At 41.9% G+C, this 27,712-nt stretch overlaps 1 protein-coding gene across 1 annotated transcript in view; it reads left to right on the top strand.

The window, feature by feature from the left end:
• Nucleotides 1-7,044: 7,044 nt before the first annotated feature.
• The window catches only part of sog (chordin short gastrulation), a 98,139-nt gene continuing 77,471 nt past the window's right edge, over nucleotides 7,045-27,712 (top strand). Inside the window, exon 1 of the mRNA XM_083120645.1 lies at nucleotides 7,045-7,722. Within this exon, the coding sequence (XP_082976771.1) occupies nucleotides 7,584-7,722 (139 nt within the window). The 5' untranslated portion in view covers nucleotides 7,045-7,583. The remainder of the gene's footprint in view (nucleotides 7,723-27,712) is intronic.

The raw sequence follows: 27,712 nt of genomic DNA, 5'->3' as shown, positions 1-27,712 counted from the left end.
TGTAAATTTAGAAATTTTCCTTCACTATATGTATGCTAAAGCAAATTTTAATCAGAAGAATGATAGAAGGATTAAAACTACATACTGATATATTGGTTTAAAACACGTACTACTTTTTTTTTTAAAAAATGGCCAAAGTAAATCAAGTTTTTTTTAGAAACTACTCTGGATTCTCTTTAAATACTGTTGGCTTAGTATATTTTACGTATGCTTCATTGATTAGCTTTTACAATGTAACCTACAGTCTGTAGCATGATGTTTATAGCTCACCAAATGGAAAAAAAACTTGTTGTATTATAGTTTATAGATTCAAGTATATTGTATGAAACTCTTAGTGTCCAAAATCCAATATTCTAGTGTTCTAGGTTCACTTGTATTGCACGGACGTTGATATATCATTGTACGTTTACATGTATCTTGTGGAGGCAGTGGTGCAGAAACACAATCTTCTTGCTCTTGAAGAACCTTTGCATGTATTCTATGAAATTCTATATCCGTGCTCATGAACTTCGATTGAATGACTCAAGATCCCTGCACCGAAGGTTCCCGGTTCGAAACCCGTCCTGGGCATGTGTGTTCCTCTTTTGTGAATGACCCTTCATCAATTTCAAGTACTCATTATTCGTCCTCATCGTAACGATAGCCAAATGTGACTGAAAATCAACGCTAAATAAGTAAATGAAAAATACACACACACACACACACAAATGTATATCACTGGAAATCTTCAACGTCTAAGACTGCTATTCTTAATCTGCTCTTTTCGCGATTAGCCAGAAGTGGCAGAAAGCGAAGTGAAATATAAGAAAGGAAAAACAACAATAATTTGATAGGCTAGAATGACTTCGGAACCACTGCAAAATGTGGCCGAGTATTGTACTGGTAATGGACGATTTCAAAGATAACATTCGCATTCTACATGGGGAATTCTGCAATGTGAACCTGGCATCACTGACAAAAACTCTGGAAAGAGCTTGTCTGTTCCTTGAACACACTAGAAGGTTGTGTACCACAAGTTGCAAGAAGGAACAATTTCTCAAACTTATTGGCACATGGGAGATATTCGGCGGAGTCGAGCAGACAGCCCGGAGGAGAAAAAGATGGGATCCGGGAGGGTGGGAGGGGTGGGGGAGGAGGACTTGATGGGAGAAAATGCTAAGAAATTATTGAGATCTTCTTGGGACTCCTTCCAACAAACATTGGCCCAGGAAATCAACCGAAAGTTCATTGGCCTTTCGGAAAGATGGAACGCTGTGAACATGTCTGCGGTCGGTGATTCTCATTGACTGCTTCACTTATGGGAAAATAGTGCCGAAGAGGAGCCCGTGAAGTAAATAAATACTGATTCCGGAAATGCTTCCTTTTGATTCTCGCTAATTGTTCCTTCCTATATCCTCATATATTGAAGATACCCATTCTGTGTGTTAAAGAATCTCGGGGCTGATCGAAAAGTTCTGGGACTGATTTATAAGGGACTCACGCCAGCACTGAAAATCGATTACTGTTAACTTTAGCAATACAGAGCCGCAGAAGGAGGGGGCTGGTACAAGAATATCAGCCTGAAACACGGATGATTACTTGCAAGACTGATAAACATCACAATGACTTCAAGTTGACAGTGTCTTGGGTATGGAGAAATGCTTTCCTTGGCCCACTGAGAAATAAAAGTTTGCGGACGCCCCTGACTGAGACCGGCCACGTCTGGATTATTCAGTGGCCCCAGGTTCGAATCTCGGCCTGGGATGGGTGTTCTTTGCAAGTGTCTCTTCATCAATTTCATCATATCATCATTCATCCTCATTTTCACGATTAGCCAAAAGTGGTAGAAAAGCAATGTAAAATAAGCCAAATTAATCGATCAATCAATTCAGGGGCTCCGGGTGTGAATCCAAGCCTGGGCAGGGATATTCTTTGCGAGTGTCCATTCATCAATTTCATCATATCATCACTCATCCTCATCGTCGCGACGAGCCAAACGTGGCAAAAACGTTAAATAACAAAAATCAAATTAAATGTCGGTTATTTTTAGATTAATATGGATGCGTTAGCGCTTAGGGTATTTGCATCCGTCACTTGTGTGTCTTTTATTATGCAAAGCTATACTTGTTTTAGTAAGTTTTCTATTACATATTTATATCAATTATTTCAAGTTTCGAGGCGAGACAGAACAAGATGGGTTTCGTCGTTCAAGAAGTTTTAGCTGCAAGAGTGACATTTCCAGTGACAAAAAATCAAGATCTTACGCCAATCTACATTGTTCATCAAAGGAAGCTTGAGCAAGGGCCTTGCCCAACTGAATCCAACGGTTGGTATGCAAGATATGAGACCAGAACGTGGAAAACACACCGCGTGGTCTTGAATTCCACTGAACTTCCCTTTGTGTGCAAAACAAGGAGGCTCAAATAAACGCAAAACAAAACCAAGAATAGAAAAATCCATGCTGACACTCGATATATCAGTGGCTACGTTGTAAGACACTACTTAGCATCCCACTGCAAGGAATAGTGGGGAGGGTGGGGGACGGTATTTTACGCGAGTCTTATGGGCGGGCTGGCGGGCTTTGGGCGTGAGGTTTTTTAGCCTGTTAGGACAATTAATTCCCCCTTTAGGGAACTCCAAAAGAGTGCCTTAACCCAGTCAATTATTATCGGTTTGCGAAAGATTATTGAAGAAGGTGTAATTGCGTGTGTGTGTTATCCTTGGCCTCTTCTGTCCTTGGTGGTCACAATCTGGCTCCAGGAGTCTTGGCGACTCTATTTAACCATCGAACGAGTCGAGCTGCTATCGAGGTGACCGTGCAGACGATACACAAAACGCTGTCGGAAGAAGGAAAAGGCATTTTTATAGCAATGCGTATTACGATGAAGGATGTAGTCTTGGAGGGGGTGGGAGGAAATGGAAAGCTGTTTGCTTGCTTCACCCTTCAAGTCTCCTCCAATGTCAAGAAGATAAGTTCGGCGAAGTCTATGCACAGATATGCCAGTCGGTAGTAGAGCTGTCATGAAAGGTAGTGTCGGTATGAGGAACATATGTTCGATCCTTCTCGGCGGCAACCACTATGCTGTCGGGTAGCTTTGCGAAACTTATTTTTATTTCTGTGGGTTATTTCCATCCACATGCACATCTAATACTAGCTCACCCTTGGCGCTCTGTTTATACGAGGGAGAGTCAAATGAAAGCCTTAAATGTCCGACAAAAATTACAGGATAGACCAGTGATGCCAACCGTAGGGACATGTCCCTACGCATAGGGACTTTTCACTATATTTTGCCCGCGTAGGGACAGATTTTGTCAAATGAGGGAAAACGTAGGGACTTTTTTCAATGTTGGAAAATAACTCTACAAATGCTTTGTTCCAGAGCAAACATAATTTAATAGGACAATTAGAGTCAGAAAGTCAGAGATTAATAAGAATGCTGTGACGAAATTTTATGAAACCGGAATCGTTTGCTGACATGACCCACTTGTATCCTTCTGAACCTGAAAATGAATGGATTAGTTTACCTGGATATTTTAGCGAGGAGGAGATAAAAGAACTAACTAACAAATCTCCCATCAGAATTTTGGAATATGTTATCGGTTACCAAGAACTTTGAAGGCAAGTTATTTTTTGAAAACATTTCCACTCTCGCGAAATTAGTGCTAACATTACCACATTCTAACGCGGAAACGGAAAGAATATTTTCAATGTTTAGTGATACAAAAACGAAAAAGAGAAATAAAATGGGACCAGAATTCTTAAATTCTTTGCTAGTGATAAATTCTTCCCTTAAGGCACGTGAAGAAAACTGCAGGAAATACAGCATCACCAACCAACATCTATCTCTTCACACCAGTAGCATGTATGACTTCAAATAACATAATCAACAGTAAACGACTCAACGTTATTCATAAATTGTGCATCGAGCAGAAAGATTTGATAAGTATATGTGTATATTTCATCTTGTGTTTTGCATGCTCATGAGGTGTTGTTATTTTTAGTCGCTTTAGTTGGCATAGGAACATTTGGTCAGTTGTAGGGACATTTTGACTAGTGTTGACCACGAGACGAGACTTTGGCCTGTCTCGTCTCGTGGAAGTCTCGTGGAAATGCTGTCTCGTCTCGAAAATATTCGTTTGTCTCATGACACATGGTCAATCTCGTCTCGTCTCGAATTTTTAAACGCTCGTCCCGTGGACAACACTAATTTTGACTACGTCTGTAGAGACATTGCCGAAAAGTGGTTGGCAACACTGGAACAGACTGTGAACAGCTCAAATTTACATGAGGTATCAACTGTTATTTACAAAACGACCTCAAGGCTGCAACACTGATCAAGTTAGCTTCACAGCACCATTTTTGTCATTTTAAAGATGGCGCCTCCTGCATACACATGCAACAGCGAAGAGCAATGGCTTCTTGCCCTCTGGAAGCCTAAAATTTATAGCGATTCTACGGCAAATGAAAATTCAATGTCTCTTGCTTACCACACCAGCAAGTGTACAAATACAGGAGGAAGTTCGACAATGACCTCAGTCCGCACGCAGATGGTTGAAAAGACCTTCGCGGTGCCTCATAAGTGACTGCACATAGATTCCAAATATTCTTCTTCTTGAGGTATACAGGCACTAATTCAGACTTGAAAATATATGTGGAACAGCAATGAGTCTGTGCTAAAATGCAGCAAACTTGTGCAACCCTGCATGCAGAAACTTTCTAGTTAAAAAGCAAAAACAAATTACGGTTTTCATTTCAGTCTCACTGGTGCGTAAACTCAAGTCGGAGTGGTTAGCGCAGTGACTATCCTGTGGGGTAAGAGTGGCCTGAGCGTGGTGCTGATCCCATCACTTTCAATATGACCGACATCTAACATTTGTATGCCTTCACGGTGTACTGCAATAGTTTCATTTTAAAGTGATAAAACTCGCCACAGTGGAATGTCCTACATTTGAATGAATGCTTTGAAATTGAACATTTCGACACTGTGAGTATAATGACTCAACGCAAAATGCTGAAAAGAGAATTTAGATCGTTCTTTCCACTAGGCACTTAAAATAATAACAACAATGAAACAGTACAAGATTGCCAATATATGAGAGATTGAGAGGTAATAATAATAATACACATTACACAGTGGTTCGTATATTACTTCAGACTGTAGGTTCAATCCCAATTACCCTATCTGAGAATGACTTAACAATAAAAATTAGTAACTAATGTAGGACTGTGAACGGTGCTGGGACTGTAATTATAGAAATATACAGTGATATGTGTATAAGCTAATATATAAAATATGGAAAATACCTTCAAATATACCGCAGAAAGGTTCCAAATGCTTTAACAATCATTTAAAGTTTGAAATCTATGCTAGATACCGAAGAGACAGACCTCTCAAAATTGAGACGAGAAGGAGCCTTAGTGTTCTAGATTCTTGGTCTCGTTCCAGACTTTGATGTAGGTTAATACTGAAAAAAATATATAAACCAAATTGACTTATTGAAACATGCCAAGAGGATTATTTACACTGATTAGATAAGCCATCTATTTTGTATGCAGTAATTTGCAATTATGAATATGTGCATACACATTTAGGATAAATCCCCAATTCCGGGAGTCTCGTAGCGCCACTCTATTGCTGTAGGCTATGTTTTGAGAGTCGAGAATATGCTGTGACGAGATCGAGAACATGACAAGCATTTAGAATTCGAGACTGGTCCGAGGCATTGCCAATTCTCGTTTCTTCTGGTTCCGATACCCAAGGTTATATTTAGGGGGGTTCAAGGAGAGTCCGGACTCTCTCCCGAAAGATTTACCAAGTGCAACGTTAAATATGCAAATCGCTTGTTTACTGTTGTATAATATGAAATTAATTTATTTCTGCAAAACTTACACTGCGTTGACCTTGACAGTGGCTGCGAAATTTTTTATGCGAACCACTGCTAATAATAATGATCAGAGACCTTTTGGTATTGCATAAATAGTCCATTAAAAAAAACACATTAATATCTTTAATAGAATATCTGCTTTTATACAAATTTTAGTGACATTAGCTACATACAAGCAGATAATGAATACGTGCTGTTAAATCTCTATTCTCATATCGTCTTTTTACCTGTTGTTTATTATTATAAACACACTAGCCTTCTTAAACCCGAAGGTTTATGGCTGTAGCAACACAAACAACCCTTACATCTGTCCCTATCCTGGGCAAGATCAATCCAATGTTTTCCAACCTTACCGTTTTCCTTTAAGTTCATCTCAACGTTATCCCTCCATCTTCGTCTTAGCCTTCCTACAGGTCTCTTACCATCAGGTTTCCCAACAAGAATCTTGTAAACTTTTCTTTCCTCTCCCATTCGTGCCACATGGCCAGCCCACCTAAGTCCTAAGATTTTATTATTATTAATCTATTAATATTGTTAACCTATTAATAATAAACTTCTATTATTATTACTATTATTATTACATGTGAGACACTTGGTTCGAACCCCTAGCGAAGTTGTAGATACGTGCTTAGGACAAGAATAGTGTATGTGCATTTATGAGTACATTCGCTATCCTACTGACCTTACCGATATACGTGATCAGATAAGGAAAATGAATATTATTTTAATAATATTGCTTTTTTTCAGAAAGGGGAAATATGCGGTATTGTCATGACGCGTAAAGAGATCAGATTTGATCCTACCAGTTTATAGGCATGTGAAAGGAGACCGTGTGTGGTTAGTCAGTGTCGTCCGTTCCGGAAATTCGCAACTTCGTTTTTTTACCCACAACGCGTGCGAATCAATCAACAGCCAGATGAGTTTGCAGAAGATGCCACCAGATGTCTGCATAATCACCTACGACAGTACTCCCTTCTCTCCGGCGGAACGATGCCGCGATGGAATATGCGAGCATGTGTTTCATGTGTGTGTGTAAGCGGAGACTCGAGCGAGAGAGGGAAGCGGGAGCATGTGTGCGCGCGCGCAAGCATACAAGGCACACACGCGCGCGTTCACACGGTAGTTCTCTTGGCTTTCGGCCTGTTTAGTACGGTAGCAAATGCGTGTTTACCACTTTCCGAAGCTAACACTTCCTTTTCCCCCCACCTCTTCTTTCCCGCTGCACAAGACAACTCGTTCCTCTTTCGCGCGCGCTTCCACCAGCCCGTCCGGGGGAGAGCAAGTGTCCCCCCCTCTGCCCCCTCTTTTATAAAAGAAGGTGGAGGGGGCGGACCAAACTTGGCTGCAATCAGGAGAAAATCGGAGGCCCCTAGAAGGAGAGAGACCTGCGCGGGAAGTCGAGGCTTTCAAAAGTCGAAAGGCGGGGACCCATTGACGTATCAAACTCCGAACGGGTGGGGCACGAAAAGTGGAAGGGGGACGGGGGAGAGAAGTACTCCAGCAACAAGAATTGTTCGCCAGTTCACATAACGGCGTGCGACTGTTCAGTACGGGGTGTCTTGCCTTCGCAGACCAGCTCGTGTGCGTTGTTTAGTGTTGTGTCGTGGTGTCAAGCAGTTAGCGAGTGAATTGTTTCCGACAAACCTCAGTGAAAGGGGTGACAAAACTACTGTTTTTTTTTTTCCTGCAAAGGTTAAAAAAGAAAAAGACTGATAACCATGGACATTATTAGGATAATATTTTCGGCTTTCGGGCTACTGTTCATCGGCGTCTTCGTTGATATGGTACAAGCCGGACGAAAGCAGCCACCTTTCATTCGAGGAGATGATGTCGACAGGAAGCCCATCCGGCCTGCTGGTAAGTTTTATTACTACTTATTACGATTTTTGCACCTCTTTATTTAGTTTGGCGCTACCACTATCGCTTATTTCTAGTGCCTTGTTTATGATACCGGGCGTCGAACTCGTTTATCGCGTGTTGGCATACAAGAACTGTAATGAATGAATCTGAGCGTATATAATGAATAAGCTGATGTGTTCTCGAACCCAGAAACTTCGGAGTACTAGTGCAACACTCAGTTATCAATTGACAAACGTTCTGTTTGTACCGGTTGCTTTACCCCCTCTTCATGTTTTCTCAATTGAGAGGTTTACGTACACATTGTCGCACCTCGTTTATTCGCTATATTTCTGGTCTCCGATAGCGTAACGGTTAGTGTTGTGGCCTTTTAATAGTTTTTTAATAGTTAATAGATCTGGGTGGGCATGTGTGACCTTCATCAATTTTACATCACTCATTCTCATCTTCGGGGTTAGCCAAAAAGCGGCAGTGAACCAGATTAATGTATTAGTTTCCATGTTTTCCCTTCAGGACTCATTTAAGTGTTTCGGGTCCCACCTAGTTCCAAATTCTATTTGCACATAGCCTGCTTATCTGTTGCCTTTATCTGGTACGGTGTTTACAGTAAGGAATTTGATAAATGAGTTTTCAAACAATATACCATATTCAGAATGTGAATTGCCGTCTATTTTACGACGTTACACCGTATTCATGATAAATATTTTCTTGTAAAGTATAGTGATTGAATACAGTGACGGCTGATGCTAGATTTAGTTCAAGTCTCGTTGTGCATCGACACCATCAGTTATCACAGTGATTGAACCGGGAATATACCAATCACCAGCCACCAGTGCAATATTTCGATTAGTGTCAGTTTTATAGTATCGAACCAGTAAACAGTTTGTAAATGACATACTGTCGAGAACAGCAACATTTGAACTAAACTCTCGTGTACGCCTCAATTTGCTACAGACCCAATAATTACAGATGAACGGACACCCTCTCGCTGCGCGTAGCTAGTTCGGTGCGCATTTCGAAGAGACTTGCGAAAGGTCGTCTACGTATTCGATGCAGTAGGTTCCTCAAATTACCGACCCTTGCGGTTTCAAAGTCGGACATTTTCTGTGTTGGTATAAACAGATCAATAATACGTATCGTTCTTGTAATTAGAGGAACGCGGTGCGTGTGTGTATGTATATATAAAACAAATATACATTTCTTACGATCACTGTGCTCGTGACGCTGGGTGACGTTTTGATTTTTTTATATTTAGCGTCGCATTTCTGCTTATTTTGGCGAATCGCGACGGTGAGAATGAGTGATGATGTAGTGAAGTTGATGAGAAGAACACGCAGACCTAGACTCGAACCCGCGACTCCTAGCGTCGTAGCCCGTTGTGATAACCACTCTGTCACGAAGGTCTGGCCCCCGTGGCGGAATGGTTAGCACATCGCGCTACGAAGCCAGGGGTCCCGGGTTCGAATCCTGGCCTGATCATGGATATTTGTGAGTGTCCATTCATCATATCATCACTCATCCCCATCTTCGCAAATTAGCCACAAGTGGCACAAAAAGCTAAGTAAAAGATAGCAACGGAGGTCTGCTTGATGTCGTTTTCCATACAGTCAGCGGAAGATAACCGTTGCTATGGACTCATTAAACCAGACTAAAATTCCTAAAATTGATATTACCTTTTGGCTTATATGCCAGGTAATGATATATATCCTGTAAGCAAGGGGTCCCGGGATCGATACCCGGTGGAGGCACATAGTGGTTCGGCTCACAATTTAAACTGTAGGTCCAGTCCCTATTAGCCTTTTTGTGCATAGAATGGTCTTAAAAACAAACAAACAATGCAAGGCTGTGATAGGGTGTAAATTTTAGAAATGTCAGGATGTATTTCAATTAATCTCTAATACCGATTGACTATGCATACTCTGATTTAATTTTTATTATTTAGCTTTTCTGCCACTTTTGGTTAATCGCTACTATGAGGATGAATGACGATATGAAGAAATTGATGAAGGAACACTCATGACCAGATTCAAACTCGGGACCCCTGGCGTCGTAGCGCGCTGTGCTAACCACCCCACCACGGAGGTCGGAATATACTTACATATTTCGAAAATATATTCTTTCTCGTTGGTAGAAAATCGGCAATATCCAAGCCAAGAGAAGGGCCCCGGGGGTACTTACCCCCGCCTAGAATATGGAAAAGTTGCTTACTTATTCCTTTTTCTTTTTTATCAAAATTCTGCCTTTCTTTCCATATTTTTAAACTTTATTCCTAAGTCCATGAATCTTCATTCTTCTCATTTACTTCCTCATACGATTTTCTATGACGTGACTTCAGATATTTTTTTCCTCCATGTTTCATATTAGAAACAAACCCTGGAAATGTCTCTCCACGCCCCTGTGAATTCCTACCCCTGTATATCATGGATTTCATTTTTTTTTACAGAAGTTTGTGAATCAACATAAAAACTGAAATATTAGGATTTCCTCCATGTTTTTATTCTTCCTTGCAGTTATTTTACATTACCTTGGTTTTCGAAAAACCTTTTCATCACTTAACGTCGTTTATCTGTCTCTGATGCCAAATCGCGACGATGAGAGTGAATGATGACCAGATGAAATCAGCGAAAGGACACTCCTATGCTCAGGGCGGGACTCGAACTCGAAACCTTCCGCACGGAGGCGGCAAGAACAATGATTCTCGGTTTTTACATGTTTTCATTAATGTACTGTCACAACCTTCACCTGCGACATCACTCTGAGATCTCTTTTCGCTAGACTCGAGTTAACATTTGTCATCTGGAGCTTCAGTCATGTGGCGCCAGCGTTCGTTGTCTGGGTGACCCCTGGCGAGAGAGTCGTAACCTCTCCGAAACCTATTTTAATGCCGTTTGAAGTTAACGCTGATAGGAGCTTTAGTTTTGTATTTTATCCCCCTCGATGAAGTCCTTGATTCTTGATATGGGTGTGGGTGGTGTCTTATGAATAACTTGGAGCCTTCCATAGACTTGTGGCATTCTAGGTCAAGCGAAACAAGATCAACTGGTGACACCGAAGAGATTTGAACCCCAAACCACAGGTTTCATAGGACGGTACACTGACCATAGAATGATACAGTCTGTTCAAACATTAGAATGTGTACCACTCCGAAAACTTACTGAACTGAAGGCGGTTGGCGTCATGAAGCGTAGTGGAATGTAATGTCACGTGACCTGCCTCAGCCGTTTAGCTTCATTCAGCTTGAGCTCTGGGTTGTTGATGTGTTCTTGGGAGCTGTGGTAAAGTGTAAGGCATAGTGAGGAGAAACTTTATTTTAATTTCAGCCCTACTCACACCAACATGGAACACAAGCTCCGCTCTTCAACGAATGACGTCATAAGCGTGCACTGAGACATTTAAGTTTGGTAGTGTAACTGTTAATATGTTTTGAAAAGGTTAGGTTAGATATGTTGGACTTTGTTAGCTTTTCCACACCTTTGTTTTCATTAGAGGCGTCATACATCACGAGCAGGTTTTTTGTGTTACATATTGCTGTGAAAAGGTATACTCTTTTGAACAGCTCCTTTGATTGATTTATTGGTTATTAAAATCAGCATTGCTGTGCCAGCATTGAGGCTATCTGCACCCATCACCTGATTCAAGGGTAACCCCAACCTCTAAAAAGAAAAAACTTTCCTTAATTAGAGCAATGTAGAACAAATCTTAATGAACCATCAGTACACAACTGAACGAATTAGTCATTATACTGTCAGTGAATCCAGACGCCGGAGCCTCGGCAGTTTCGAAGAACATCTCCATTGTCTCATTCTCACTTGCTATGGTCATCAACTGTTTGCACGCGAAACCCACTGAACGGGTTCATGACTATTTAGTTTGAGATTTGGTTTTAAGTCCACTTTATGCACAGAAAGGCTAATCGTGACTGGACCTACAGTTTAAAGTAGGATCCGAACCCGGGAACCCTTGATTACAAGACCACGACGTTACCGCTGCAACTTCGGGGAGACCTATGTTGTACTATTAAAGATGCTGGAAACGGTGGCCATTAATGTTCAAATCTGTGAGTGTCCCGCGGGGTTTGCGGCTTGGTTTGAGATCCCTATGTTATTGGAACTACTGAAAGAATCATCTCGTAATGAAAAGATCGAGGGTTTGAATCTGTGGTTATGAGTATCTAACGCTGACGCCTTTTAATCAATGTACGGTCACCGGCAATAAAAATGAGACACCTACATCCAGAAATATGTTATCTTGGGTTGCCTAACTATCCGGCGATAGCAGAAATTGCTATTGAAGTCGGCTCACTTATCACTAGACCTCGGGTTTTAGGTTTTTAATCTATTTTTTTCCTTTACAGGTAACTCAAGGTTTCATTAAAAACGCAACAACTGACGAAGTTTTATAGTGCCTAAAATAACCTATTTCGCTTGTTAGAATCTATTTTAGGTTATACAGGATTTTTATATCTCACAGAGGTATTTACGCAGTTTGGTGACGAAACCTCTAAACAAAACAATATGCACACAGTGACGGCGATTAGAAGGGCAATTCCCTCCTACTTTTAGCCCCCGCACTTTGGATTCTTAATGCTAAGCCTTATCTACTAAGAGAAAGGAAACTGTCCTCGTGAGCCCCTTTAATAAAAGATTTTAAGATTTTTAGTTATGCAACGTTAGAGTTGTTATTTGTAATGATAAGGGGCTGGCCCCCGTATAATGTGAAGGGTGCAAGATAGCCTAAGTGGTGACGCACCCAAAATTTTATATTGAAATTCAAATAAAAGTTGCAGTTTTTCACGTCTACGTATAGAAAAAAAATCTGCTTGTACCTTTTTCTTATGTTTACCAGAGCAAATAATTCACGCATTATTCCCGGGATTCAAGGAATTCCAAGTGAGTAAGCCACCTTGATATTGTGCAGCAAATTATACATACGTAATTGTTTTTTCATATCAAGAAGTAACTTTTGCTAACAGCACAAGCAAAGTATTGAAATAATTTGTAGATAATTTTGAAAGTGATGTAAAGCAGTTAAAATTTGGTGAGAAAAGTAATATTTGGTTGTTATACGTATATAGCTAGGCCTCCCTATTAAAATTTCTTACGGTTCTTGTGAAATTTTGTTTGTAATGGTTGTATTCAGGAAGTTTTTAGGACATAAAAATCCAAGGTCTACTTATCACCATACAGTTATGCAACATATTGCAGGGAACCCAGTATTTTACGATCTACGTGTCCCATTTTTTATTGCCGCCAACTGTACCGATGTTCGATTCGTGGAGAGGATACATTTCCATCGTTCCAATCCCACCTTAAACTGTAGGTCCAGTCTATAATTAGCCCATATGAGCATAAACTTGTCTTTAAGAGGTTTATAGAGGAAGATAAAACTCGTTTCTTTACCCTTGATCCATCGCATTCCCTTCACACACAGTGAAGTGTTTCTCCTGATATTTACAACCATCGCACACGCATACGCATGCTCGGCTTTCTCAATGTTGTGTGGACATGCAACACTCGTGGAGTAAAGCTGGCGGCAAGGCTACATGAGGATAACCTTCTCTCCCTCCCCACCCTCCCTTTTAATCGCCCGCATTTGCTCTTCCTGTCTGCGGATTCCACAAGACGCTTGAATATTTGCACGTGTCTTCTTGGAGAAGAACCCATATTTTCACAAAAGATCTAGTGGGGTCAAGACTTGTTTGTTGTTTCCGAAGGTTGCCCAATGTGACTGAGATGTTTTCTTACACCCCTTCCCCTGCATCCTCATTCGTGAAAGTACCGATATATTTATGTCACTGTTGTAGTTAATCGCGAAGATAAGAATGAGTGGTAACGAGCCACAACATAGCCAGATACAGTACAATTGGCCATTTTACGCTGAAATTTTCAATGAAAATACCGAAATAGTGAAGGTGCTCTCACAAATAAACGCCGACAAGCAAGGGTACTCTAGCCTACTACTGAACCACGTTCACACTAAAGAAGGTTTTTAAAAAATAACTTCCTGTTTAGTTACTGTGTGTGGAAAGTTATAGTTATCACCAAAATGATCATAAATTTGACGTTTGTGAAATGAACGTGCTCTGGCACAGAAGCGACCATTTGTATTAAACTTGTCATTGCGACCTATTCATCATGTGTGAGCGGAATCAATTTCATCATCCTCATCGTCGTAGCCAAAAGTGCTAAAAAGAGACGCTAAGTAACAAAAAAAACAACAAATCAAGCAATTTGATGTTATTATATCCATTTGAATGCTTGCCTTTAGGCGAGACTGCAAAATTTCGTGAATGGTTGTAGTGCTGTGAGAATGCACCCCTACAACATGATACTGCACCAGCACATAAAAATAATGAGGATTTAAATATAAACAGTGATAATGGTCATAGAGAACATGTAAAGAATCACCCAGACTACGTATTAGTCAAAGTGGTCGTAATTGTCACAAATTTCGCCTTAATCGCAATTGTACTGGACTCTTTGAACATTGCCTTGACAGTATTTGCTGTTAATCTAAAATTCCTGAAGTTGTAATCCAAGACAAGCTGAAACTTGCATGATACTGGACAAGACAATGCAATGGCGGCTTCGATGAATAGCGCATCAGTTCCTAGAAGGGGCTATTTTTAAAGATGTACTTAAAAGCACAAGGGGATACTAGAGAGGGGAGGGGGTTATCAGAGCTTGTCGCTCAGCTGAGGGAAGAAGCTGCTCCATGCTGTGTCCAAGGTGTGCGATTTACCCATTGTCAACTACCCAAGCATTCCATTGAAGAAAGGTAAGCCGAACTGATAAGCTTCTTAGATGCACATGCCCCTAAGGTGCTTCTTATCATACTTCACGTGCCATGTCCAACTGGTTTCTTCCCATTGGACGGTTATAAGTGATGAACACCTGTGGGCCGGGTGGTGTTTACTCAAGGGGAACCAAATTCAGGAATTCTCGACTGGAGCAATTTTTTTTTCTGAGAATTTACTTTGTTCTACTGGAGAGAAATCGGTCCAGCATTTCCTGTAAGGGTTTCCAAACACTGGCCTAGCTCTTGCGAAGTTCATGTAGAATCCTGTGCATGTTGTTTTTATGCCAACCTCCGTAGCCGAGTGGTTAGCACAGCGCGCTACGGCATCAGTAGCGCGAATCCCGGCCTGTGCATGGGTGTTCTTTGTATCTTTCATAAATGTAATCATATCATCATTCATCCTCATCTTCGCGATTACCCAAAAGTGTAAAAAAGGGAAGTAAAATAAACCCAATCAATTAGAAATAACGGGAACAAAGGAGGCAATTACGATAAAATATGGACTCTAAATACTAACTACTTTCGGTTAGTAAAGTTATTTGATACAAATAATTATATGTTGCTGTAACATGGAGCGTCGCAACAGAATTGCGCACACTTTAGGTCCAGAATTGCGCACAAATCTCACTGACCTGTTTTGCGCACATATTTTGATCGAAAGTTGCCACTTGATAGCTTTAAAGTCTGTATGCAAAACTGTTTTTTTCTTTAGACAAGAAGAGAGAGAGAAATTAGAAATAAAATAGTAAATCTCTTAAGGATTAAATAAAAAATATAATTTGACCAGTAAATGTAGCAAGTCAAAATACAATTTTCATACCAATTTACTCAAACTCAAAAGTTGGGTTAGGTTAGATACACCGACCATTACATTCTAGTCCACCAATCATGTTCATCCTCTATGCCTATCTACCCTTCCAACAAATCACGTGTTTATTCCACACACACACACAAACAAACACAACACACGTGAGAACGGCTTGAGAACATTTTACATCTGACAACATCGCCTCATTTTTTTGTGCGCAATCCTGTACATTGTGACAGCTTGTCAACGGCTTATCAGATACCACTGATAAAACCGGAAAAGGTGTGCGCAATCCGGCTGTAGCCACATAGAGACCGGATTTTAAAGGAGAAAATTTTCCTCTAAAAAGGGGAAAAAGGACGATTTTTTTGCACTCCCCTAAGGATGCTATTTTAAATGAATGCTCAATATATACCATTCATATATAAGAAGGGATGCATTAAATTTCGTATTAATGTATTCCAATTTGTATATTAATGTTATATATTGTGCTTTCATTTAAAATAATATTTTTAGTGGAGTGCAAAACTAAACTATAGTCCGTTTCATTTCCTTTTTTTAAAGGTAAAGTACAGTGAATAATCTTTCCATCCGTTTTGATGAAATTCCTTGCAACAGCTTACCGCATTCCATAGCTTCCTGTCACTTTTACCAGGTTTCGCCATTTCACTGACACTCAATACTGTCGTTACTGTCACACAGTAAAGTTAAAACTATTCTAAAAACTTCACAAGAAAGTGTAGCAGGTAAGTACACTTTCAACCCAACAAGCCTGCCTCTTACAATGAGTTTGCTGCGTAAGCCCAAGTCGCATTGTTTGAACAATCGCTGGAAGGTACTCCCAACAATCGTGGAGGGAAGGTGCTTGTTCTTCCTTTCCTCTAAAATAGACAATTGTTGAATGTTTTGTTCAGGGGAAAAACACTTGTTATTTATTCCATGATCCGTGTTGAAAAGTAAAAAAGGGCTTCCATTTAGAATCCGGTCTTTACTAATCAAATTAAGGGCCTTTACGATGCAGTAGTGGTAACGTCGTCCCCTTGTAATCAAGGGTTCGATACTCGTTGGAGTCACATTGCACAGTGGTTAGGATTCAACTTTAAACTGTAGGTCCAGCCCCGATTACGATTAGTCTATCAGTGCATAAAGTAGACTTAAAACAATGACTCAAAGTGAATCTAATCAAATTTTTAGGTGCGCTTGTTGGTTTGGGAGAATCAATGCAAAATAGAAATATCTTAATTTCATCACGTAGTACATTTCTTGCTCATAAACTGTCCCTGTATTGTCTAATGAAATATAATAAAACCCAAAACGCCATTTTTCAATGTGGCGCAACTTCAGTTTTATGGACAGTTTTGACGTTCAATGGAATCATTACAGATCAGAATTGTCCGTGACTGTACCATCCCTGGATCAATTTCTGTTGTCGTCCCATCTTCGTTGCCATCAAGTTCGTGTCCTTCGGTGACGTCACAGGCTTTTTTGATCTAGGAAGTGTCGACCGCTTATTTGGAACATACCGATGCACACGGAGCGGCGCTCGCTTCGTGGAATATCAAGAGAATGCCCCTTCTTCCCCCCCCCCCTGCAGGTTGCGCTGCAGCCAATTTATGATTTCCGCGTACATGAGACGTAAGTATATGTGAATGCAGTGCGTTTGTTTGTTTGCTTGCACTCTTGTTTTCCTCGCGGGCCCGTCCAAGTTAATAAACGCACGAAATAATTAATAAGAGGATCTGTGCATAATGAACTGTAATGGTACGGTAGGGAAAAAGCCAGCGGCATTTAGAAAGATGTGTTTTGTGTTTGTATTTTATAGGTTAACTTCGACCGCAGGCTCGGAGCACAAGGCACTTTCTTCCTGTCCAAAATGCTCTAGTTTAGGCGTGTCCACACTGCAAAGCGACCCCGACGTCGTTGCTGTGAGAGAAAACAAAAGAATGCTGATGGGAAACGCATAGATAACACACTTGTACTTTTAATCCGCGTACAGAAATACATATATTTTGTATCTTGTGCCTGTCTCATACCAATTGTCTTCTTATACAGTTCTGTAATTTTATATTGAAACTTTAAAAACGCCAAAATGGTATTTGGTGAATTTTCTAGAAATGTTAAGTAGAGAAATGTGACATCTGAAGTTCCAAGTTCGAGTCCCCGCCTTGGCGAGTGTGTACCTTTGTGAATGTCTCAGTGTCCATTTGGTCTCAGCATAATCCAGTCGGTCGTCCGTGATAGCACAGTGGCTAAAGCTGCTGCTTTTCATTTAGAGAGTTCCGCGTTCGATGCCAGGTGGAGGCACATTGCGCAGTTGGAAGTGTAGGTTTAGTCCCCGTTATCCTATACTACTTCCAAGGAGTCTGTGGACCGCATAATGGTAGGAAAGGTGATAAAGCGAGTGGATGGAGCCAATGGTTGCGCGCTGCGTTTTCCCTCCATGCACTCACTTCTCCTCTCACGTGTTCATTGCTCGAGTTCTACTTGGGCAGATAACTTGTTTTCGTTCGCTTGCTCTAGAAATTCACGACACAGAGTACTCCCATCACCATTTGTACCTCGAATTTTATTTCGCCATTCCTTTCCAAGAAGCCCCACAGTTGTCCCTCCCCCCACACATTTCTGGTTCTCTCTAGGAATTGAACCGAGACAAGCATAGTAGCATTCCCTTAGGCGAGAGCAAGACCCCTTGCGAGTTCTCCCACACCAATCTTCGGTCCACAAAGACCTTCTTTCAACACATTGGGTGCTTTGCCAGTACCAAGGTCAGAAGTTTGTGGATCTCTTAGTCGCGACCTTTCACATTGACTGGCATCGAGAAGTGTTCCGCACACACGAGAGCATCATGTTATTCCACTATTCTCCATCCACCTTAAGAAAGAAGTCACTGTAAACAAGTAGCCCTACACGTGACTTCTGTGGTTGATGTTCACGATGGATCTTCCTCGCGAATATTGCACGTAGAGACATGGTCCGTATACAACTGGACTAAGCTACAATAGTGAGGCTGTGGGGTCTTAGGCAACCATAACTCACGTGTTATATAGTTTACATTCACTTCGTGCACATCGCGCTACGACGCCAGGTGTCCCGGGATCGAATCCCGGCCTGAACATGGTTGTTCATGAATTTCATCCTCATCTTTGCAAATTAGACACAAGTGGCACAAAAAGCGAAGTAAACTAAAGCAAATCAACCAATATTCACTTCGTTCTTACTGTGGACGGAAATTAGTTGACTCCTCAAACAAGATTCGCACAAATAGAAACGTGTTAAAGGATTTATTTATGTAATTAGTGGCTTCAGACGTCACATATTCTGGAAAGTCCTCTATATCCTGAAGTTATATATTACACCAGAGGAGGGGTGGCTCCAAAGATAGGACGGATTAATCAGGAGTTTCAACACACACATCGCATTGCAGGGAAGCCAGTATCTCAGGATAAAGGTGTTCCATTTTCATTGCCGGTGACTGGACCATGGTGTTTGTCCAATAACCATTTACATTCATCGTCACGGTAGACCCAAAAGGAAGAAATGTGACGTAAACGAACCAAAATAGAAATTAAATATTGTTAGGTTCACCCGTAACTTTCCATGTAGCTGGCAACATTGTTCGACGACGACCTCTGAAGGAACTATAAAAGGTTGCCACTGCATACATTTTCTTCTTTTTTTAGTCCCCCTCTTCTTGTTTTCACAATGCCGTAGAAGAAGGAAGGAAAGACAAGCGATAGACACGAAGGGAAACTCCTTGCAATACGTCCAACGGAAAAACTGGCCTTCCTCTCCGCACAACAGTTTTGCTACCTTGTGTTCTGACGTCAGACGAGGAATGCCTACGAGTTTAGATTAGGTTCCATTAGGATAAATACAATGAAAAATTATTATTTAGGCTAAGAGAAGTAAACATACCTAGCCTAACCTAACTACGTAGGCATTTAGCCTAAAATTAAAAAGCATTATCCCGTGACGTCAGAACACAAGTTGCTAAAGTGGTGTGCGATAATTGAGACCCCGAAAAAAACGGGGGAACAGTTATAAAAACGCACAGATTCTGGAAATGCAAGTAGATCCTTACGTGCTTCGTGTACAACATGCTCTTCGGTAAGGAAGTGGTTCTTCTGCCCCTGCCCCCTCCACCAGCTGTTCTGGACAAGACGTTTAATGTCCAATGCAATGCGAGTGACACATAAAATTCTGAAAGACGAGTACGCACATGTAGGCTTTTTGAGGAGCAGAATTGGCATGTCTTCCTTGGCCGTCAGAGGGTGGTGTTGATTGGGGATGCCTAAGTGAAAATGACGCGTCTGTCATTAACGGTGTTCGGTCTTTTCCAAGATGCATCGAAAAGTGATTCATCACTTCAGGAGACAAGTTCTCCGCGGCAAAATGGACCATATCGTTCCACCTCCTCTATCCTCGAGTTCGGCAAACGTGAAGACGACCAAAAGAAAAATTGTTGTTCTTTGTCCAGTGTTTCCAACTCTCGTCGTTAACCGCCAATTTTGGACACAAAACCTTAAGGCAAGCGTTAACACCCTTTGGGTCAATTATTGATCTGCAATAGCTTGAAACGGAAAAGGGGTGGTAAGGTCTTCCACGAAATGCACACTGGAATTGCATTCTTGTAGGGCGACGAGGCTCTGGCGCCTGGACGCACAGCCAGTATAATTTTCTGCAGCGTGAGGTGACTGATCGGTGTAGTTTAGCGAGGCTATTTGCGAAGCCCAGAGATGTTTACGTCACAATGTTATGGGTTCTCATTTCTGGTTCAATTTAAAAATACAAACACGAAATAGTCTATGTTTACAACAAAATCTGTCTTTACTTTGGGAAATTAAAAAATGCTCTTTGCCCAGCGTGCCGACCTTTGTGGTGAACTGGTTAGCACAGGGCTCTATATTATCCCGGAAATCTCTGGAGCAAGGCCGCGCATAAGGGCAGATGTGGGGAGAAAGCGAATGTGCTAAAACAGTACATTATAGGACGCCAGGTGTCCCGAGGTTGACTCCCGGTCTGAGCATGTGTGTTCCTTGTAACTGCTCTTTCATCGCGACTAGCCAAAGGCGGCAGAAACAAAATTCTATACCCGGCAACTTATTTGTATGGTTTGCAACACTGTTGATTCCCACGGATAATCACACAGTGCAATGTTATGAGACTTTCAGGAACCAAAAGGCAATAAAAACCCCAGAGAGCGCTGTAGTCACACTTCGCGACAGTATCCAGGAGTTCGGAACGACCTTGGCTAACATTTAGGGCACCCCCTCCCTCCTTCTCCCACTGAATTCCTGGTGTATTTTCTTAGCCGATAAAACTTTCGCTAGGTCAATTGCTCGTTACGGCAGAGACGGAGCACAGCGCCCGGCAGGGAACTCTGGTCCGTCCGAGTGGCGCCGTCTGCCTCTGACGACACAATTAGACCAAAAACTTCACCCGGAGTTTAATCTCGGCCGAGAGCGCTTTTGGTTTGCGATTACGTGTTGACTGACACCCTCCCACCTCCCCTGTGCTGCGAAGCACGCAAAAAAAGGCATTAGAAAGTTTTTCATGAGCTAGGCATGAACCTTACTAAAGAAACAAAAAAGCATCAGAAATTCACAGGTTTGTGTACCTTTCACTTTACCTCAATGCTTCTAATTTCAGAAACGCGGACTCCCTCTTACCCCCCCCCCCCCGTCTTGATTGCGAAATGGATCTGAAAATAAAACTTCTCGTGTCGTTTCTGGGTCAGAAAATTAGCTTTGCGGCAAAGGAATTGGGAATTTACAATTGATATTTCGTATTACAGCAGGCACAGGTTGTTCCAAAACATTTTTTTCCAGTTGGTGGTGTTGTTGCTACCCGTTCGATTCCCTTAATGCACGCCCCCTTTCCGCACCTTGTGGCTAATCGCGACGATGAAGATGAATGCTGAGCAGATGGAATTGATGAAGACGCTTTCACAAAGGACCGAGGCCAGTACTCGAACCCGAAACCATCCATGGCGATGTGTGGACTGGCCTATAGTCTAAAGAGGGATGGGAAGCACTGTGCAATATAATGGGGAATCGAACTTTCGTTCTAGAGGACAGTGTAGAGGCGTTCGAGTCTTTGTACCGGATTGGCCAGTGTAACGCCCTACGAAGTCCAGACGTCCCAGGTTCGAGCCCTGGTAAGTCATGGACGTGTCATTGTGTTCGTCCCATCAATTCATCCTTATCTTCCCGATTAGCCCAAGAGGCGGAAAAGCGGCACAAAATACCCGAAATACAAATAATTAAATTCTTTGAGTGATACAGGTCCACGAAGATTAAACACAATCGAACACCATGCACGTATGCTTTAAGATAAACCAACTTCTCATAGTTCACCTCAAGAACAGCAGTGACAGGTCTATGATTTTTTCAGCTTGGTCCTTTTTTTGCCACTTGTGGTTAATCACGACGATGGAGAAGAATGGTGATTGGATGGAATTGATGATGGACACATAACCGGGACTTGTATTCGATACCGCAACCTGTGCGGGTGAGATCTTTGTGGATCGACCATTCAGAGCGGCAACGACCCATTGCATTGCAATTCTATGGACCATTTCAGCTTCTTGTAATTTTTTTATGCCTGTCGTGCAGTTAGATTAAGACGCAACAGAAGGGTCCATATTATTTTAACAAGGCGCAAAGAAACCAAAACACGAAAGATATGTTACCATGGCAACGGAACACACACGTTGTTTTCTTGCAGCATCCCGCGAACAATAGTGTCGCATTGTGTAATTGCTATAAAAGCGAGATAAAAAAGAAAACACCCTTCACGTATTATGCATAAGCCGCATCGTGTGAAGCTATGTGTGTATATCTTGGGACTCGCAAAGCATGCGACAAGAATTTCGTAACGTGTGACGTCACCCAGTACGTGTCAGCACTTCTAATATAAACCCTTAACACCTAAAGAGAAAGAGGGAGAGAAAAAAAAGAACATCGTTGTCTCTCGCTGTGTGTACGTGTGGCGCCACCTCGTTGCAACGCCAAGGTCGAACCCAGGCGTGAGTTCGAGCGATTGCAAAAATCGCTTCGATATGTGGTTCGCGAGAAAAAAAAAATAATGGAAGTGTGCAGTGCGTCGGTTCGTTGTCCTCGGAATTGGAGAAGACGTGGCGAAGTGTTTGGAACGAGGTGTGGGAAATGGAAGAGGGGAGTAAAAAAAAAAAATACTGGAAAATGGCTGCGTCTGGCTTCGAGCCAAAGTATGATGTATGCTTCCAGTGATCCAGAGTGACATTGTCTCATTCTTGTTGCTTTGCAGATGTACCGAGTCTGAGTTCGCTGTTACGACATGGGCGTCGGGATTTGAAGTGGTAACGTACCTATAAGCGAGGGATGGACAACCCACAGTACTCGAGGCCAACCATAGTGGCATAGTGGTTCGCACAGCGTGCTACGACGCCAGGGGTTCGAATCCCGTCTCCTCATGAATTTCATCATATAATTACTAATCCTAATATTTGCAATTAGGCAGGCAGTGGCGGCGATTGGATCCAAAAATGGGGGGGAGGAGGACAGTTTATTTTCCCTTGGTCGATAAGGTTTAGCTCTAATCATCGTTTTCCACAAGGCAACGTTTCAACAAGCCACCGTCACTTCGCATGTGTATCGAGTGAGGATGACCCTACAAGAAGTGTGGGTCGCGACACTTACGTCGAAAATGTCATTGAACTTAATGGCGTAAAATGAAGCATGCGCGAGGCACATTGGCTCGAAACAAAACGTATGAACACCCTCCCGGCATCTTTTACCATTGCTGCGATTTCTAAACGTCGCCTAATTATAATAATTTCCCGGCAGGAGCTGGTTGTCACTGGCTTTTGCAAGATGACGAGGAAGCACTTTGGTGCGTAAACTTGCCCAATGTTTTTTTTTCACCCGGTGGTCGGTCTTCCAGTTGTAGTAATCAGCTGCAATCTGCGCTCGGTTGTCGGGCGGGCATCCTCCTTTTGCAACAGTAACGGCAATGGGACATCGAGGTCACTGAGCATGTCCTTCTGACGTCACGTGATTGATCAGGGTGGAAGTAGAACGCTTGCACGGGAAGAAAATATCTGATTCCGGCTACGCTAACCGCTAACCCACTAGCGACAGAGGGTGGAGAACTCAAGATCTTTGTAACATCTTGATATGGTAAGATGTACCTGTCAGTAGTTCAAATGTCAGCACTTGTTTCCTTATGCACTCACATAATATTTGTTTGTATTTCCGTCATAGATTTACATCTATAGGTTAATCACGACGCAATAACGATTGATTTGGTTTATTTTATATTACTTTCCTTCCGCTCTAAGCTGATCGCGACGATGAGGATGAACTATGATCAGATGACAGTAGACATGACACAAGAGCACAAACCACGCAGAGGATTATGCTGGGAACGATTCCAGGCGCCAAGGCCTAGGTTGACTGCAGTTTCCATGGAGGATTGTGTGGAAGAGAAGTTGACATAAGTTACCCAACGGTAACGTTACTTTTGGAAGAATACAATGGTAACTGTGATGAATCACTTTTCGGTAACGCGTTACTTAATGGTTACTTATGTTACTTTTTGAGTAACTTACCCAACGGTAACGCGTTACTTTTGGGAAAATGTGACTATAACCGTAACGCGTTATTGTTTGAGTAACTTACCCAAGTGTAACGCGTTATTTATGGAACAATGTGACGGTAACTTTAACGCGTTACGTTTCTGAGTAACTTACCCAAAGGTAACGCGTTACTTTTGTAAGAATATGACTAAGTGTAACGCGTTACTTCTTTGAGTGAGTTACCCAACGGTAACGCGTTACTTTTGCAAGAATATGACTAAGTGTAACGCGTTATTTCTTTGAGTAAGTTACCCAACTCTGCTGTCATAGAACTTGCATCCTCACATTTGATGTAGAACGGGGGAAAACTGAAGACAATGTAATGAAGGAAAAAAGACAAAGTGAGAATGGGGAGGGAGAGAGACTTCCGAAGCTCAACAGGTTCGTGATGTAATAACAAGCGAAACTATCTTGGGAATGTGCGAAGCGAAAGGAGAAAAAAATAGCACTTTCCCTGAAGGTTAGATTTGGTCACGGTTTGTGGCGAGATTCTCCTGGAGGCTCCAGAAAAAAACAAGACATTCCTTTGTGATTCCTTTCTCTCTCTCTCTCTCTCTCTCTCTCTCTCTCTCTCTCTCTCTCTCTCTCTCTCTCTCTCTCTTTCTCTTTTGCTGTGTGTGTGTCTCGCACGCACGGAAGATCCCAAAATAGAACGCCCCCAAATTACCGCCCTCACACGTCCCTTAACTTGAAAATATACGTGAGTAATTTATCTTACCGTTTAAGCGTTATACGTATGTGTATGTGTGTGTAGCAGCTGCGCACATCTCATTGACACTCTTAAGAGGCCGGACGTGGATGTTTTGGGGCGCCAGAGTTGAGAGCCTGGCCTACCGATATTTTACTCCGTGTCAAGATGCTATTAGAAGCTGGACCAACTGTTGATGTCGAGAGCAAGAGTGGGCGAGCTCACTAGAATGGTTTCGGTTTCATTTCGTCGGTCCTTCATTCACGCTACTTATCGGGGTAGCTTGCAAATCTGGTGTTAAAGGGGGGCGAAGGCACTGAAAAGTGTTCCCTTACATGTTAACGAGGCTCTGGCGTCTCTGATGTTGTGTCGTTCTGTCTTGTCAGCCTCAGGTTTTGTCCATGGCATTGTTGTGTTTTCAGTTGTCGCTTGGGAGTTAAAGGCGCAATAGTTTTAATGAATGAACGAATGGATTTGACAAACAGCTTGCAAACCTAACCTGCATACTCAGATGTCCTTTATGGACAAACAAATGGGCAGGAAGGGCCCTTAAGTAAATTGTTATCTAATTGGCTTTCATTGAGACTGAGGATATTGAGTGATTGGACTCAGTTTGTGGGTTCTAGTCCTGTTTAAGTGTGCCTCTTCTTCCATCAGTTTCTTCTATCACATCTCTCTCTCTCTCTCTTTCTTTCTCCCCTGACTGTGTGTGTCCCCATCTATCTACCATTCTTTGTCTAATTTCTTCTTTCTCTCTCTCTCTCTCTCTCTCTCTCTCTCTCTCTCTCTCTCTCTCTCGCTCTCTCTCTCTTTCCAACCCTCTATCATTCTTTCTTTCTGTGACTAATCTCTTCTATCTCTCTCTGTTATTCTTTCTTCTCCCTCTCTGTGTATGTGTATGTGTTCACTCTATCATTCTGTCTGTGTCAAATATCTTTACTTTTCTTTCACCTGTCTCTCCCCCTCTCTCTCTCCCTCCCTCCCTCCCTCTCTCTCTCTCCCTCCCTCCCTCCCTCTCTCTCTCTGTGGTGTCATACGTACTGTGATTCCAGGTTTCCTGAGTTAGAATCCCAGACAATGCACGATTTAGCTGTTTTAGACCTTCATTATTCCTTCTCACTGTCACAGTTAACTCAAATGAATAAGACGAAATATCTTAATATAGGAAAGGTGGGTTTTATTCTGTCTTTCACGTGCATTTCTCTCTCTGTTTTGCTATTTAGCTGATTTGATTTGTTGCCTACTTAGGTTTCTATGCCACAGTCGGATTAACCGCAGCTGAATCGAAAAGAAAATGTTCGTTAGGTGACAGTCTGGTGAAGTTTTCATACTCGCATTAACGTTCGATAACGGTCTAGGCTTGTTTGAACGTGAATCTACCATAACCATCGACTCAAGTGTGCCGATGACGAATTTCATCAAACTGCTTCTAACAGTTCCCGAGGCCCGGAAGTCGCGCGAATTCACTCCTTCAGCTGTTCGCGGATTAAAAAATAAAAAGAAACAAATAGCCAAAAATAAATAGCGAAGAGCTAGAAAAAGAAATTTGTTTACATCACTCAGCAAGATAACTGACGTGTTGCTTGCAGCTTGTCACTTCCTCGCCTCGTCAACGCTTGTAAGTGATTTACGCGCTCGCCACTTGACTCGGGTCCATCGCATCCCCCCTTTTTTTTTCCTTGTATTCTTTTTCTTATCGCATCCGTAAATTCTGAATGCTTGAACTTTGCCAAAAAAGATCAGAGTTGTTTAATATTGCTGTCGCCGTCACGGTATACTTCACTCCTTGATAATAAACACAAGCCTCTTCATCCATTCACAAGCAAGACGTGTTTGGAGAGTACGCAGATATTCAGGCGTCACGAGTCTTCTTCCAGACTAGAACGTGTATATATGCTTAGATTGTGTGGTTTTGTGCCTAAAGTTACGAAAGTGGCATAGAAACCTAAGTAGGCAACAAATCAAATCAGCTAAATAGCAAAACAGAGAGAGAAATGCACGTGAAAGACAGAATAAAACCCACCTTTCCTATATTAAGATATTTGTCTTATTCATTTGAGTTAACTGTGACAGTGAGAAGGAATAATGAAGGTCTAAAACAGCTAAATCGTGCATTGTCTGGGATTCTAACTCAGGAAACCTGGAATCACAGTACGTATGACACCACAGAGAGAGAGAGGGAGGGAGGGAGGGAGAGAGAGAGAGGGGGAGAGACAGGTGAAAGAAAAGTAAAGATATTTGACACAGACAGAATGATAGAGTGAACACATACACATACACAGAGAGGGAGAAGAAAGAATAACAGAGAGAGATAGAAGAGATTAGTCACAGAAAGAAAGAATGATAGAGGGTTGGAAAGAGAGAGAGAGCGAGAGAGAGAGAGAGAGAGAAAGAGAGAGAGAGAGAGAAAGAAGAAATTAGACAAAGAATGGTAGATAGATGGGGACACACACAGTCAGGGGAGAAAGAAAGAGAGAGAGAGAGAGATGTGATAGAAGAAACTGATGGAAGAAGAGGCACACTTAAACAGGACTAGAAAGTTACGAAAGTTTCACTGTGTTTTTTGGTAACACCAACCAATATAGCTCTGAGAAATTATAGAATTTCGAAAATATTTGGATGAATAGGGGTCAAAGGGTGGAAGCAAAATGGCTCAGATCCAGTGGCGTGCCCAAGGAGATTTAGTGGGGGCCATACCCTACCCCCTTTTGGCCCAGTATGTAAAAAAACAAGACAGAACTTCAATGGCAGGAAAATTTATCAAAATGAGAGCTGACTGCTAAGAAAATTGTACGTAACTCTCCCCCTTTTGCTATTCTACCTCGCTGTTGCAATCTGTTTTTGGTCCTCCTTTAGTCCCTCGCTGTTGAAGTTGCTACTGTCAAGAATCTTACGAACTGTGAAACTTAGAATTAAGGTACTGCATCAGGCTGTACAAATTACCCCCACCTACCTACGCTGAGATAAAGTTTGGTATTTGCGTTTTTTGTTTATCGTTATGAATTTTTGTACTTTGAAATGAACATTTTGAAATTAGTTTTTCACTTGTTTCTCAGGCAATGCAATTAGATAAATTAAA

Source organism: Lepisma saccharinum, chromosome 4, assembly GCF_977018435.1.
Source record: "Lepisma saccharinum chromosome 4, izLepSacc3.1, whole genome shotgun sequence".
In the NCBI taxonomy this organism is placed as follows: Eukaryota; Metazoa; Arthropoda; class Insecta; order Zygentoma; family Lepismatidae; genus Lepisma; species Lepisma saccharinum.
The sequence above is the reverse complement of the archived record's forward strand: the minus strand, read 5'-3'. Positions and strand labels throughout refer to the sequence as shown.